General features: G+C 43.1%; 1 protein-coding gene across 5 annotated transcripts in view; it reads right to left on the reverse strand.

The window, feature by feature from the left end:
• acsl6 (acyl-CoA synthetase long chain family member 6) overlaps positions 1 to 15,000 on the reverse strand; it is a 73,907-nt gene that overhangs the window by 9,222 nt on the left and 49,685 nt on the right. For all 5 annotated transcript variants that reach the window (XM_079507881.1, XM_079507880.1, XM_079507879.1 and 2 more), the window contains exons 8-15: positions 13,837 to 13,869; positions 13,596 to 13,647; positions 7,802 to 7,875; positions 7,569 to 7,646; positions 2,640 to 2,774; positions 1,547 to 1,681; positions 950 to 1,045; positions 606 to 678 (exon numbers count right to left, since the gene is read on the reverse strand). In XM_079507881.1, coding sequence (XP_079364007.1) covers positions 606 to 678; positions 950 to 1,045; positions 1,547 to 1,681; positions 2,640 to 2,774; positions 7,569 to 7,646; positions 7,802 to 7,875; positions 13,596 to 13,647; positions 13,837 to 13,869 — 676 coding nt within the window. The remainder of the gene's footprint in view (positions 1 to 605; positions 679 to 949; positions 1,046 to 1,546; positions 1,682 to 2,639; positions 2,775 to 7,568; positions 7,647 to 7,801; positions 7,876 to 13,595; positions 13,648 to 13,836; positions 13,870 to 15,000) is intronic.

Here is a 15,000-nt window from a genome sequence, read left to right on the forward strand (position 1 = left end):
ATATCAGATAGTGTAGGCATGAGACAACCGTATCCATATGCAGGCTAGGGTAGGAGAGTTGCACTGAGACAGATTGACACATAACGCAGTAAACACAGTCACATTCATGAACGTGTAGTTTGAAAGTGGACCAGTCCACACAGTGATCACAACTGCCCCACCACAATGAGCACAACTGCCCCACAGTATAAACAACTGCCCCACAGTATAAACAACTGCCCCACAGTATAAACAACTGCCCCACAACCAATGTTGACTTGTATTATTGCCAATCTGAAACACACCTAATGGGGGTATGTGCAACATGTGGGTGACGGACAACATTTCTTATATATTTCTTATATATTTCGAGGGTCACTTCTGTTGTTTAAAGACTTAATTAAAGACTAGCTGAGCGAGATTAGGATCAAGCATCAACCCACAAACAAGCATAACATTGACGAAGGAACATTTCAATGAGGCTAAATTCACGTGTCGAGTAGTACACTTTACAAGTGATTCAACTCAGAGCTGGCGTCACCAGAATGACCCGACGGATCATAACTTTTATTACGGTGCATATTTACAGCCCTCCACGTGGTACAGTAGAGTAGATAATGTCTCACCTGTGGTACAGTCTCCAGGGGTGGTGAAAGTGCAGCCTGCTGTACACTCTGTCTGACCATACGCCTCGTATACCTGCAAACACACTGGAAAGTCGGTGCTAGCAAACTGTGTTGCCGTTTGCATGCATATACTGTGTACAGTATATATAGTATATACATAAATACTGTGTGTGTGTGTGTGTGTGTGTGCGTGTGCGTGCGTGCGCGCAGACGTGCACACGCGCCACTGTTGTTGAATTCCAGGGATGCCCGCATGCCGTGTGTTTGTTTGTTTGCTTGTTTGGGGCTGTGTGTCAACAACAGCCTGCCTAGTGCCTGCTGCTGTGCGTGCATTTCAGCCTGACCTGACATCCCAGAGCCGCTCGCAGGAAGCCCAGGACGGTGGGCGAAGTAGGAGCTGCTCCTGTTACAATCATCCTCAGCCTGCCTCCCAGGCTGGCCTGCAAACACAAAAAAATACAAGACCAAACCACGTTAAGCCTGACATTTCGATATGCGGTAGTGTTGTGGGCTGAAAATAGCAGATATTTTGGCACGAGACACCATCGTACGACCTAGCATACATTAAGCATTATTAGAACGTTGCAGAGGAAATCCGCAGCGGTCTGAATTCCACCGAACGCCTCACCCACTTTTTGCTGCAATCGATCCAAGGGGTGAAGGATGGGAATTGTGTAGAACTGAATCGGAATCAGAATAGTGAGGAACAATGAAATGTACAGGAATGAATAATGTGCCAACAGTGTGCGACCCCCCCTTTAAAAATAGGGGGTCGCAGTGGCGGTAAAATGGCTGTAATGTAAAATGTCAATGTAATGACATGTAGTCCCATTGTGATGGACAGAAGACATGAGCCGGGGACGTCCCATTGTGATGGACAGAAGCAGGAAGACAAAGGTGTGTGTGTGTGTGTGTGTGTGTGTGTGTGTGTGTGTGTGTACCTGTATCTTGCTGAAGAAGATTTTATCCCACATGCTGTCACTGCGAATGATCCCGGCGCTGAGCTCAGCACCTTTCCTTTTGGCCGCAAAATTGAGGAGCCAGCGCTTCCACGGGCTGTTAGCTTGGCTGAAGATCTGTGGAGAAAACATCAAATCAATTAATGGGTACTGCTCCCAGACTGCTACAAGCTTCACTTGCAGGAGAGGGTGGGGAGAGGGTTTGGTATGAAATAGCGGTATTGTCAATAAAGGTCTGGTCATCCATGGAATGATATTACCTACTATCCTATTAGAGCACTTCCTCCTACATTAAAAGTAATACGATTTATTTTCATTCAGTGCCGTCAATAATTGTGTGTCACATTGATCGACGGTGGGATGACACTCTCGTAATAAACAAATGGCCGAGGAGTCTCACCACTGTTTTGTTTCCTCTTTTATCGTTCAGTAAATACTGTGTGGCACAAATCCGTCCTATTAAGGTTGCTCAATTGCTGTATTGATTTGTTTCAAAACCAAATTATGCATAGACATGCATGCATGCAACATGCACACAAGCATGCACATATGCGTAATAGTACAGCATTTCTCTCCCTCCCCTTCAGTTTTATCTTTCTTGTGTGAATTTTCTTGTGTATTTTTTAGTATGTTTTGGAGTACCCAGGAAAAGGTTGATTTAGTCTTGCAGAAAGAAAAACTAGCTAGCATGGCCTGGGCCGGCCGAGTGGTCCAGGCACTTAGGCTGGTAATCTAGCCTGACAGCGTGTCGCGGGTTCGAGTCCTGATCCCGATGATCTTTGCTGTGTGTCTTCCCCCCCGATCTCTCTCCCACTTTCTTGTCAAACTACTGTCAATAAATATTGAAAAAATATGTGACTTGCTCTCGGTCCGTTTAATAATTGACCGGGGAATTCGACACCATGAAACAAAATGATGTGTTATGCTATATTATATAGATGACTTTGGAAAGACAGCAGGCTGATTGCAGAACGAGGGAAAGACGTACAACACATGGCCCCGGTTAGAATCAAACAGACCGTAACAGTCATTTGATTTCAGGAAAAAGCCTCTTTCCTCCGTCAGCTCCACCCACCTTGTCATACATGCGGTTGAGCAGTCGTGGAACCACGGGGAAGATGGTAGGCCGCAGGGCTTTCATGTCGTCTGAGAGGAGACGGATGTCACCCTGATAGAAACCAATGCGCCCTCCATGGCAGTACACTACAGACTGGAGATGGAAGAGCACAGCACAGGTGTCAAAGCACACTTTCAGCAATACCGCACTTTATGCACAAGTTACTTTAGTCACAAATCTGTATTGCCCCATGAAAACTGCTGCTAAACCATATAGATGCACGTTATACCTTTGTACATTATTGTTCTTATGTTTGCATGTATGTTTTTAAGCTTTGTTTCCTAATGTAAATGTATTCCACCTGTTTTGTTGGGGACTGCGGATGTAAATTAGCATCTTTGATAAATCCAGTGTATTTACGTTGCATTCATATGCAATAATAAATAAACAAATAAAGTACAGTAAAAGGGCCATGGGTGTATATGTCTTTAGTGTTGTTCTTCAATGGGTAAACCAGCCCCTACATTTGACTTGGTGTTATGCTCTGTACACAAGTAAGACGCGCGAACGCGGGAAGCGAACGCAGCTCGTAAATTGCAAAAACAACAATTAGAATAAATTACGTAATTTTTTAAGGTTTTTTTTAAGTTATCTTTTTTAAGTTTTTTTTTAAGTTACGTTTTTTTTACTTAAGTTTTTTTTAAGTTAAGTTTTGTGTGTGTGCGTGCGTTTTTCCTTTTTATTTTATTTTTTTAAGTTAAGTTTTTTTTAAGTTAAGTTTTGTGTGTGTGCGTTTTCCTTTTTAAGTGTTTTTTTTACTTAAGTTTTTTTTAAGTTACGTTTTGTGTGTGTGCGTTTTCCTTTTTAAGTTTTTTTTTTAAGTTAAGTTTTTTTTTTACTTAAGTTTTTTTTAAGTTAAGTTTTGTGTGTGTGTGTGCGTGCGTTTTTTCTTTTTATTTTATTTTTTTAAGTTAAGTTTTTTTTTTAAGTTAAGTTTTTTTTAAGTTAAGTTTTGTGTGTGTGTGTGTGCGGGTGTGTGTGTGCGTGCGTGCGTGCGTGCGTGCGTGTGTGTGTGTGTGTGTGCGTGCATGTGTGTGTGTGTGTTTTTGTGTGTGATACAGCTGCGCCCTCTGGTGGTGGGCGGGTGGTGTTACAGCGTGACACACAGACACACACACAGACACACACACACACAGACGTGATCTGCTGGGTCTCATAGTAAATGCTCACTGCGTTCGCAATCACTGCGTTCGCAATAACACAGCAAAATCAATGAAATACAAGGTAGGCCTAAGGTATTAAAATCTTGTTTAGCCTAACATTACGATTTGAATACTAAAGCATATTTGATTGATTTACAGTAAGCAAGGTAAACACGAGGTAAATACCTCTGGATTAAGAGCGTCTGAATGCCTAAATTGCCTACTGTAAATTGTTAAACCACTTGAAGCAGAACTCTGTAACTGTCATGCCCTAATGAGGATTCAAACACAGGTACCTCACACAAGCACTGACATTTTTTTAAAACCACTAAGCTAATCACTAAACCTATCACACCAAACTTATGATAATAAACTTGGCTTTGAAGTTTGAAGGGACAGGGACTATAATGCATGGGGACCTGGAGTCAAAACAGAAGGCACACATCAACAGCTTTCTACATTTGGAATGCATACTGCAGTCTGTGCAGCATGGCATGCATGTAATAACATGCACATTATACTACTAGTTGTAAGCGGAGCAAACGGCTACATGTACACTACATAAAATAATAATAATTTAAAAAAAAAACACAATCACAGTGAAGAGGAAGACGGCTGCCAAAGCGTCAGTCACCCCTGTGCTGAAATAAAAGGTGCAGACATGGTGAGTGCTCCAATGCTGCATTTGGGTAGTCTCTTTTGAAGTGCCCAGGTAAAAACTATTTTTAATTATCGTCCTCTACTGTTGAGCACCAGACTCGGGGAGCCCTTCTGCTCTAAAAGTAGCTGAAGTGCCTTTGAATGAAAAGCGTCTACAATTATCACTAGTTATTTTGATTTCACGTCAGGTTGCTTTTGAAGAATGTTTTGACGCACCAGACTCAGAGCCCGTCTGCTCTAAATGTGGCTGAAGTGCCGTTGAATGAAAAAACGTCTACAGTTATCAGTTATTCTGATTTCACGTCGGGTTGCATTTGAGGAATGTTTTGGCACACTATTGGCACTTAAACCAATTAGTGAAAGTATAGCAGATCTACAAGCTCACGCTGCGTCGCGTTCTGGGGTTGTAGAGCAGACATTTTTGCTGTTATTGAAATATCACATGCCCAAAAATAAAATATGGACGCCAGGTTTGTCTCACTTCCCAGCTGTAGTACAGTAGCTGTTGATTACTGGAACAACACAGACATATACACCCCTGCAGCGTGCAAATGCTTCCTGTTTCTTAGCAAGGGCACGCGAGGACATGAGAAAACTGAGCGCCCGCCCTCTCTGGGGTGAACGGGTGCAAGAGGGAGCGACAAAAAGGAATGCCTGAATGATATTGCCCTTGTATAAGATGTCAAGCTGTCTGTCAACAAATCGAGTAGCAAACAATACAGGCTGGTCCAACCTGATTGGATGTTGTGAGAGCATGCGCACGCACGCACGCACGCACGCACGCACGCACGCACACACACACACACACACACACACACACACACACACACACACACACACACACACACACACACACACACACACACACACACACACACACACACACACACACACACACACACACACACACACACACACACACACACACACACACACACACACACGTACGCAAACATAAATAGTCTGCTGAATTATCCCTAAAAATGATCAGTGATTTGTATCTCTGAGCTGAATTGCTGGGTCATGTCAGCGAGTGTACAAATACACCCTCACAGGTCCATTAGTTACTAATGGACCTGTGAGGGTGTATTTGTACACGCTCAGTTAAATTGGCACTCAGGATATTACAGTGTAGGTGTTTGTTTTACAACACAGCACATACAACAGCGTCCTTGGTTGTACATGTTCTTCCTGTGCGTGTATGTATTCCTTCCTGTGTGTGTGTGTGTGTGTGTGTGTGTGTGTGTGTGTGTGTGTGTGTGTGTGTGTGTGTATACAGTATGCGTGCGTGCGTGCGTGCGTGCGTGCGTGCGTGCGTGCGTGCGTGCGTGCGTGCGTGCGTGCGTGCGTGCGTGCGTGCGTGCGTGCGTGCGTGCGACCACAGGAATGGGAAACTTAAGATGGCATGTAGTGTATTTCTTAAGACCTGCCTCACAGCTTAACGACTCTCACGAACATTAGACTTGTTATTTTAAGCATACAGTAGATGAACGCTCTTTTATACAACTTTCAACCTGGCATCCCTATGTGGGTCATGTCATGATTTGCCATATTTTCCAAAAATGTTCAAAGAAAAAAGGAACCAAAAATAAACGACCTATAAGTTTGCAGATTGGCTATTTTACAGTCGCTATTTTGTCATTATTTGCCACTATGTGGCCCTCACATGCACCGCCGATGACCCCGAGTCCTAGTGACGGGGCCTGTCTGGGAATAGATAGCATTGCCATAGTACCTGACTGTCTGGGAATAGATCACAGGGCATTGCCAGGGTACCCCTCTGTCTGGGAATAGATCACATAGCATTGCCAGGGTACCCCTGTCTGGGAATAGACCACACAGGGCATTGCCAGGGTACCCCTCTGTCTGGGAATAGACCACAGAGCATTGCCATAGTACCCCTCTGTCTGGGAATAGACCACACAGGGCATTGCCAGGGTACCCCTCTGTCTGGGAATAGACCACAGAGCATTGCCATAGTACCCCTCTGTCTGGGAATAGACCACAGAGCATTGCCATAGTACCCCTCTGTCTGGGAATAGATCACAGAGCATTGCCATAGTACCCCTCTGTCTGGGAATAGACCACAGAGCATTGCCATAGTACCCCTCTGTCTGGGAATAGATCACAGAGCATTGCCATAGTACCCCTCTGTCTGGGAATAGACCACAGAGCATTGCCATAGTACCCCTCTGTCTGGGAATAGACCACAGAACATTGCCATAGTACCCCTCTGTCTGGGAATAGACCACAGAGCAGACCAAGCACGAGGCGGGAGGATTACATCTTCACATCGGGACTCAACATGTGAATGATGACTGAATCTTTGAGTCCTTGGATGTAAGCATGTTCTGCATGTGTATACAATATGCATGTATGGTCTATGTATAAACATTGTGCATTTTGTTGTTGTTGTTGTTGTTGTTGGCAGGTGTATTGTGTGATGCAATGACTTCACACATTTGCTTTGCGGGACGAAGGTATACATGTATATTACTGTCTTATCTGAGCTTCTCTGAGCCGGAGTGTAAATTCAAATCCAGCATTCAGCCAATGAATAGCCTTCAGGCTACAGCAGTGGCTCCCAAACTTCCCCGGGACCCTATTTTGTGGAAAATATTTTGAAATAATAATTGTAAAAAATAGTATAGGAAACCAAAAATAAAGGTGTATTTACTAACGACCCATAAACATTCTGCTACTACCCACACATGGGTCCCGACCCACTGTTTGGGAAACAGAGCAGGCTACGGGATCTGGACTCCTAAGTGGGCAATGACTGACGACGATGATGTTTCTTTGTGGGCACCTTTTTCTTTGTTCCACTTTTTTTTCAGTGCATAATATAAAATATAGATGGCGCTCAAGCCCCTTGGTGCCCACAGTCCTGTCCTGATGCCTAGTATTTTATGCACATAGTTATTCACTGATGTCTGTCTCGCTTCCGCCGGCCCATGACATCCTCAACCCACCTGCCCCCCCCACCGAACACCCCCGCCCGCCCACCCAAATAAGACACAGATTGTTATCCCAGTCTGTGCTCCAAAACCCCAAAGTCACGCAAGAGTTGAAGCCGGGACATTACCTCGATCAGCCTCTCGAACATGTGAGCCAGGGGAAGGAAGGAGATGAGGCAATCATCCTGGTTGGGGAAAATTACTTTCTGTGGGAGAAACCCACAGACAGACAGACAGACAGACAGACAGACAGACAGTGAGGACTGTGTTTCCTTTTGACTAAATGCATACATTGTGGAAGGTTAAAACAAAAGACAAATTAAGGCGATTGTATGGGAGACACAGGACTTCAGTTACTCACATCTGTCACTTTTAGGAAGCCTGAGAAATCTGCCACGACATTCCCATGTGTCAGCATTACACCCTTTGGATTTCCTGTCAGAAGACAAGCACACACACACACACGCACACGCACACACACACACACACACACACACACACACACACACACACACACACACACACACACACACACAGTTTGAATGGGTGAATTTCAAAGTGGTGGGAAAAGTACTCACATTTATTTTCTTTTTTTTTTTTACAAAGTATCAATACCACAATGTAGAAACATACTCTGTTACAAGTAAAAGTCGGGTAATCAAAATGTACATGAGTAAAATTACAGGTATTGGCATCAAAACATACTTTAAGTACCAAAAGTAAAATAACTTATTAAGCAGAATGTCCACCTTTTTCTGCAAAGTTCAGTGTGGTGCAGAAACATATGGTAACGGTGGAGTTCTAAATATGTCTAAAATGTATACAAATCTTGGAAATCATTGGAAATACTCCAGTAAAGTAAAAAAATAAAAGTACCTCAAAATTGTTGGTACAGTACATTACTGGTACAGTACTTTAGTACAAGTACTTGATACCACTGGAATTTAATGCACATTGTAAAGAGCTTTGGATTGGAGGTGCTTTACTATGTTGTGCATCCGTCAATCCTAAAATTAATAAATACAATTTACAATTTAGGCTTTTAGCAGACGCTCTAAATCCAGAGCGATTTACAGTAAGCAAGAACCAAAAACATGGTAATAAGCAATAAATATGGAGCTTAATCCCAGACCTAATGACTAGGTGATGTTATTTCAAATGTATATCTATTTTTTGATGTATTTATTGATGGAGCATAAGGTGCTGCAAGACAAGACAAGGAACTCGTTATATGGTGACAACGGCTGAGTCATGGTCAGAATTATGATCGTGACGACGTGGTCCGCCCACCCGTCCAATTTTATGGGATTAAAATACACTAAACTACGCTAAAGGGGGCTATTCTCCACAGGATGCTGCATTTATAAGAAACCCTAAGCAGTTGCGTTTCTCAAGAAATGCTGTCAGTCCCACAGATCCTCCCCTCCACCCACCCACCCACCCACCCACACACACACACACACACACACACACACACACACACACACACACACACACACACACACACACACACACACACACACACACACACACACACACACACACACACACACACACACACACACACACACACACACACACACACACACACACACACACACACACACACACACAACGCCCATTGAAGTGTGTTATTCCTTGGAACAGTCCCCAGACCCTTAGCTGGAGAAAGGGAGTGTACAGTCAGGGCAGAAGAATGTGGAATGTTATTATACCCCCAGGCAGGGCCGCTGTGCTAAGACACAGTAGTAACAGTAGGTGGCAGCCTTTCTCACTACAGCGGTGGAGCACATGAGACTGAGTTTTTTTTTAAATGCTATTTAAATAGTCTTGAAAAATGCTGATATTTGTCCCAAAGCTGACTGGAAAAATGTGCTGCTATTTTTTTTTAAATAAATACAAAATAAAGCTTTATACTCTGTATAACATGTATATAACGACACAATGTGACATAGCTCTGTTCACAAAATGCTGTACACCCTCCAACTGTATATACTTTCCCCATTTTCAACAGTTTTTATTATAATATATGTAAACGTATTCTCATGCCAATAAAGCTCATTTGAATTGAATTGAATTGATACTGTGGCTTTGGTTAAGTGAAAGAGTTGGCAGCGATATGGCATAGAGATACAGTGATACCGTTTAGATTACTGCTTCTCAAAGTGTGTGTGTGTGTGTGTGTGTGTGTGTGTGTGTGTGTGTGTGTGAAGGGGGTCCTTCAGGGGTTCCAGGGGGTCCCCAGCAAGATGAGGACCAGTTTAGAGCCATATCTTTATTTTTTTGGGCTATTCGAAATCAGCAGATCTATGAGTGACTATGACTGATGTTTTCAAAATCTTTGGCAAAATGTTGACAGATCTTATGAGAGCCCTTGGCAGGCACGAGATATTTTCAAACGGGGGTTTATCCAGCCAAAGACTATCAATTTGGGGGTACTTCACAATGTTTGAGGACCACTGGGTTAAATTATACCAATCTGTCATCAGCTGTTCATCGGTTCTTATCATAATTTGTTGTGTGGGTTCTGTGGTTTTGTCAATTGCATGTTTCTGCCCTGAGATGAAATGAAATGAAATGAAATGAAATGAAATCTATATTTACCCAGGGTATCTGGGCTAAGCTCAAGAACTTGTTTCCAGCCAGGCCCTGCTCATAGAACACATTTCATCGTAGTGGTTGATGCCTTGTTCAAGGGCATTTCAGCGGTGGTAATTTTAACGTGTCGGACGGCTGGTTCGAACTGGGAACCTTCCGGTATCTAGACCGCGCCGCTATCCGTTCGGCCACCGCTGCCACAATAAGAGCAACACATGAACATCCTTGACAACAATGTCACATATTATGCAGCTGCATCACATCTGCCTTCATGAAGGCAGTGAGGGAAGAAATAACTTTTTTTTTTTTTTTTACTTAAGTAAAAATCTGTACAAGTACATGTTCGGTATTCAAAATGTACTTGAGTAAAAGTACTAAAGTATTGGCATCAAAATGTACTTAAAGTACCAAAAGTACTCACTATGCACAGGGTCCCATTTCACAAGTTTTCAAATGTATAGTAATAATTTGGAAAATGGGATTATCAGATCTACAAGCTCACAACGGTTGCTTTGTTGTGACCCGTTTTGAGCTTGTAGATTGGGCTATTTTCAAATTGCTAAACTATATAGTTCTGAAGTGGTTTTATAATAATCAAAATCTACAAAATAATTAATAACTAAAGTTTTCAAAGAATTATAGTGGAGTAGTACAATATTTGCCTTTGAGATGTAGAGGAGTAGAAGTAAAAAAAAAAAAAAGAAAAAAAAAAAAAAGTAAAGTAAAAAAAGAACTGTAAATTGTACTTAAGTACAGTACTTGAGTATGTACTTTGTTGCTTTCCACGGCTGCATGCCGACGCAAATAAGTCTGGAAATGCAGGGGAATCCAGGTGACACAGGGCGGTATGAAATAGTGAAACCACAAACACTATTGTATGGTTGACTTTACGACATCCTTTCCTCGGAAAAGAGTCTAATCTTTCCTGCATATTAGTCATTGGGTTAATTATACCTTTAAAGGCGGAGCTTCGCTGTCAAAACAGATGTCCATGATTTCAAATAAATGACCCCTATTCCTACAAACAGTATCAACTAAGTATCACGGTTTGCCGTTTCAACCAGTGGTTCTCAAACATCTGCGGGTCAAGGACCCCAAATTGACATGTATTTTGCCACCGGCCCACCTTCGAAAAGAGAGGGGGGAGAAGTTTTGTTTATACAATAAAAAGAATAAAAACAAGAATAGCCGATCTACAATCTGATCTGTTTTTTTAAATTGGTTATTTTCAAATAGCCAAACTCATTTGAAAATATGTTGTGCCAGGGATCCCCATAAAATATGTTGTGCCAGGGATCCCCATAAAATATGTTGTGCCAGGGATCCCCATAAAAGAAAATGTGTCAACGTTTGTCAAGATTTTTTGAAGAGATCTATAACCTCACAAGGCGTCACGTTTGTGAGCTTATAAATGGGCTATTTTCGAATAGCCGATAAATGAGGGCATACGTTGTAAACTGTTCCTCCTTTTGCTGGGGACCCCCTGGAACCCCTCCAAGGGCTCCTGGGGGTCCCCGGACACCATTTTGTGAACCAGTGGTTTTAAGCTATGAGACATGATTATGCTAGTGGATTTTCCACAGTAAAAAATGTAGACGCTATGGCTTGTCTATTGTATAATTAGTTTGGTAAATACCAAACCCAGGGAGATCAAAGAGCATGACTAAGTTTCGGAATGACTTCTTGGAGGGATTCATACTGCACAACACTGTGCAATGTTTGACCACTTGTAGTCAGTGAATGAATGTGTTATTTATGATCTGTGTAAGACCAACCAGAGGCCTTGTGTCCATCAGGGGTTGATTTGGGGGGTTTTATTCCCAGTGTGAGGGCTCCATTTTAATGACGTTGCGTGCACACGTGCATACAACACTTTTCTTTTTTCACTGGGGAGGAAATGGGGGGACACTGGGCAGGCACTGGGGAGGACTGGGGGGACACTGGGGAGGCACTGGAGAGGCGCTAGGGGGACAGTGGGGAGGCACTGGGGGGACACTGGGCACTGGGGAGGCACTGGGGAGGCACTGGGGGGACACTGGGGAGGCACTGGGGGGACACTGGGGAGGCACTGGGGGACACTGGGGAGGACTGGGGGCACACTGGGGAGGCACTGGGGGGACACTGGGGGGGCACTTGGGGAGGACTGGGGGGACACTGGGGAGGCACTGGGGGGACACTGGGGAGGCACTGGGGGGACACTGGGGAGGACACTGGGGAGGACTGGGGGGACACTGGGGAGGCACTGGGGGGACACTGGGGAGGCACTTGGGGGACACTGGGGAGGACTGGGGGGACACTGGGGAGGCACTGGGGGGACACTGGGGGGGACACTGGGGAGGCACTGGGGGGACACTGGGGAACTGGTAATACGCATGAATGCGCCCATGAACATAGCATGAAGCCGCTCGAGTATATCTGACTGAACTAACTCTGCAAGCTACGTATCATATTATATATTTTTAGTTTTAGTTAGGTTTGGTTTAGTTAGTTTAGTTACGATTACATAAGTTCTAGTAAGGAAGTTTTAGTTTAGTTTTTATTTGTTTTAGTCTTTTTGTATGAGGAATGCCGTAGGATAATAGAATGCATGACAATATGATTATGGGGGGAAACCAGTAGTCACTTGAGTGGCAGCGTGGCGTAGCGTGCCTTCTGCACTTCCGCCCTCTCGTCGATACAGATCGCTCCAATGAGGCATCTATTTTTTCATATCTATGAGGGTACAGCTGTTGATGATTACCAGTGCTATCTCATCCAAACAGCCATTGTGGTAAATAGGTTCAAAAGTTAACTATTACGTACATGATCCAGAAAGAAAAGAAAAAAGTTCTGAGTCCGCCCATGACGTCAGTTTAAGTTAAGTTTAAGACCATACAACTTAAATTACCACTTAGTTTTAGTATGGCAGCAAACTAAACCTAAGTATCCATTTTGTGTTGTTCCTGAATGTTGAATGAGATTTTAAATGCACAGTAAAATCCTCAGTGTTCATTTATCCATTTGTAACCATTTGTAAAAAGAAAAGAAGGACTCGTAAGGGTGCGGTCACAGCGAACTTTAACTCTGCCCATGAGGGTAGATACTGCCAATGCTTTTCAATGGGAACAGAGAGCAAAAGTCAACAAACCGCTCCGTTTCCATCAAAAAGCATTGACATAATCCTTCTATGCAGAATCAAAGCTCGGTGGGACCGCAACCTAAAGGAAAAAACACTGCAAAAAAATCTGAAAAACGCACCAGTCTGCAAGGACCTTAAGAGCGCAGAACTGGAATTTTATATATGAGGGCGGATTCTGCAAATGCTTTTCAATGGGAACGGAACAGTTTGCTGCATGCCATTCACGGATTTCATTAAAAAAAACGCTCCATTCCCATTGAAAAGAATTGACAGAATCCATCACCCTCATAGGAAGAATTAAACTTTGGTGTGACCGCGCCCTCAGGGTCCTTTTGGTTGCATTTCGTACACTTTTAGGGTAGAAGTAACACTGAGGATTTCACTGTGCACCTGCACTTAACCGCGCTTTTGTTGGTGGCGTAAAGTCAACATTACAAACCTGTGGTGCCACTGGTGAAACAGACAATGGACAGGTCGTCTGGTGCAGGTGGCTGAAGAGAACAAAACACAAGGGTGTGTCATTTTATGAGATTGGCATACAGTACGCCTACGTTGCAGTTGTCAGCGTGTCTCTGCATCAATGACATCAAGACAAAATGCTAAATGTTTGTTTCCTCGTACGTGCAGATTCGAATGATATTACTGTAAGTGCTGTTGAATGAATATCCAGTAGTACTTACTATAGGTTTTCTGTAGTGGTCTTTGCCCAGGGCCTGTAAGGAAACAAAACAGCATGCAACACAACTCAATACATTTTTAATTCATTTAAGTTACTCTATCCTTCACACACGTGAATTCGCGATACATTTTGTAGTTGACTACAGCAGGTCTGCAAAAATATCCTCTAAATTCCCTAAACTAAACACCAAAAAACAAAATCCAGTCAATTACCTTTTACAAGTACAGTATGGGACGTTGGCGAGAGCAGGTAACATTCAGTAACATTCATACTGAGTCATATATTTAATCCTTTTTCTCCCATTTTAGTTGTTATGCCAATGAGTCCTCCCCAAACATTTTCTGGAGTAGGTGCAACAACAAATCCCCATCACCCTCCCCATCCGGTTTCTCTCCACCGAACAGGGGCCAATAAAGTCCTGCTGTTGAAAACCTGCACGCTCCCTGGGTCATTCCACCAAAAGAACATCCCTACTCTCGGCTTAAGGCGTTTAATGTTCCGCAGCAGCAGCAGTCAATGAAGCGACGAATACCTTGAAACTGCTCACGTCGTGCACTTTGACACTGAAATGTGTGGCTATAGGAGATTCTTCATGATTTATAAATCTGCTTTTATGTTCGGTGACTCCGATCTTCAATTCTCAAGTCTGTTTTGCCGACATAACTAAACATTTCAACATATGAGCTACATACTTGGTGTTACAAGCAATTATACTTTTAATCTTTTTTTCCTGTATGAAGGAGGTTTAAGAAATAGACGCCTAAGAGAAGCTAATAACGTCGATGTGACACACATAAATTAGGCATCATTGTAGTACAGTGGTTCTCGAAGAGGGTTCTGGGGACCCCAAGGGGACCTTGAGGGGGTTCCAAGGGGTCCCAGCTAGATGATTGATATTTAGGAACCGAATGGACCCTTGTGGGTCTATAACTCAGACTTTTGATTGATTGATTGAAAATTTTATTAACAGTTTGCAGAATTACAGTACATTTCAAGCACAAACTCAATACAAAGGCTGTTAACTGTGAGTGGACGACCCAATTAAGCATTACACTTGTTTACAACAGGGTCCACCATGTTCAATTCATCAAAACATTTAGAGACGTACAAATAGACACTTCTATATAGACAAAGAACAGTACAGGAATTCATCATAATGGAGGTA

Source organism: Electrona antarctica (genome assembly GCF_951216825.1).
Source record: "Electrona antarctica genome assembly, chromosome: 8".
Taxonomy (NCBI): domain Eukaryota; kingdom Metazoa; phylum Chordata; class Actinopteri; order Myctophiformes; family Myctophidae; genus Electrona; species Electrona antarctica.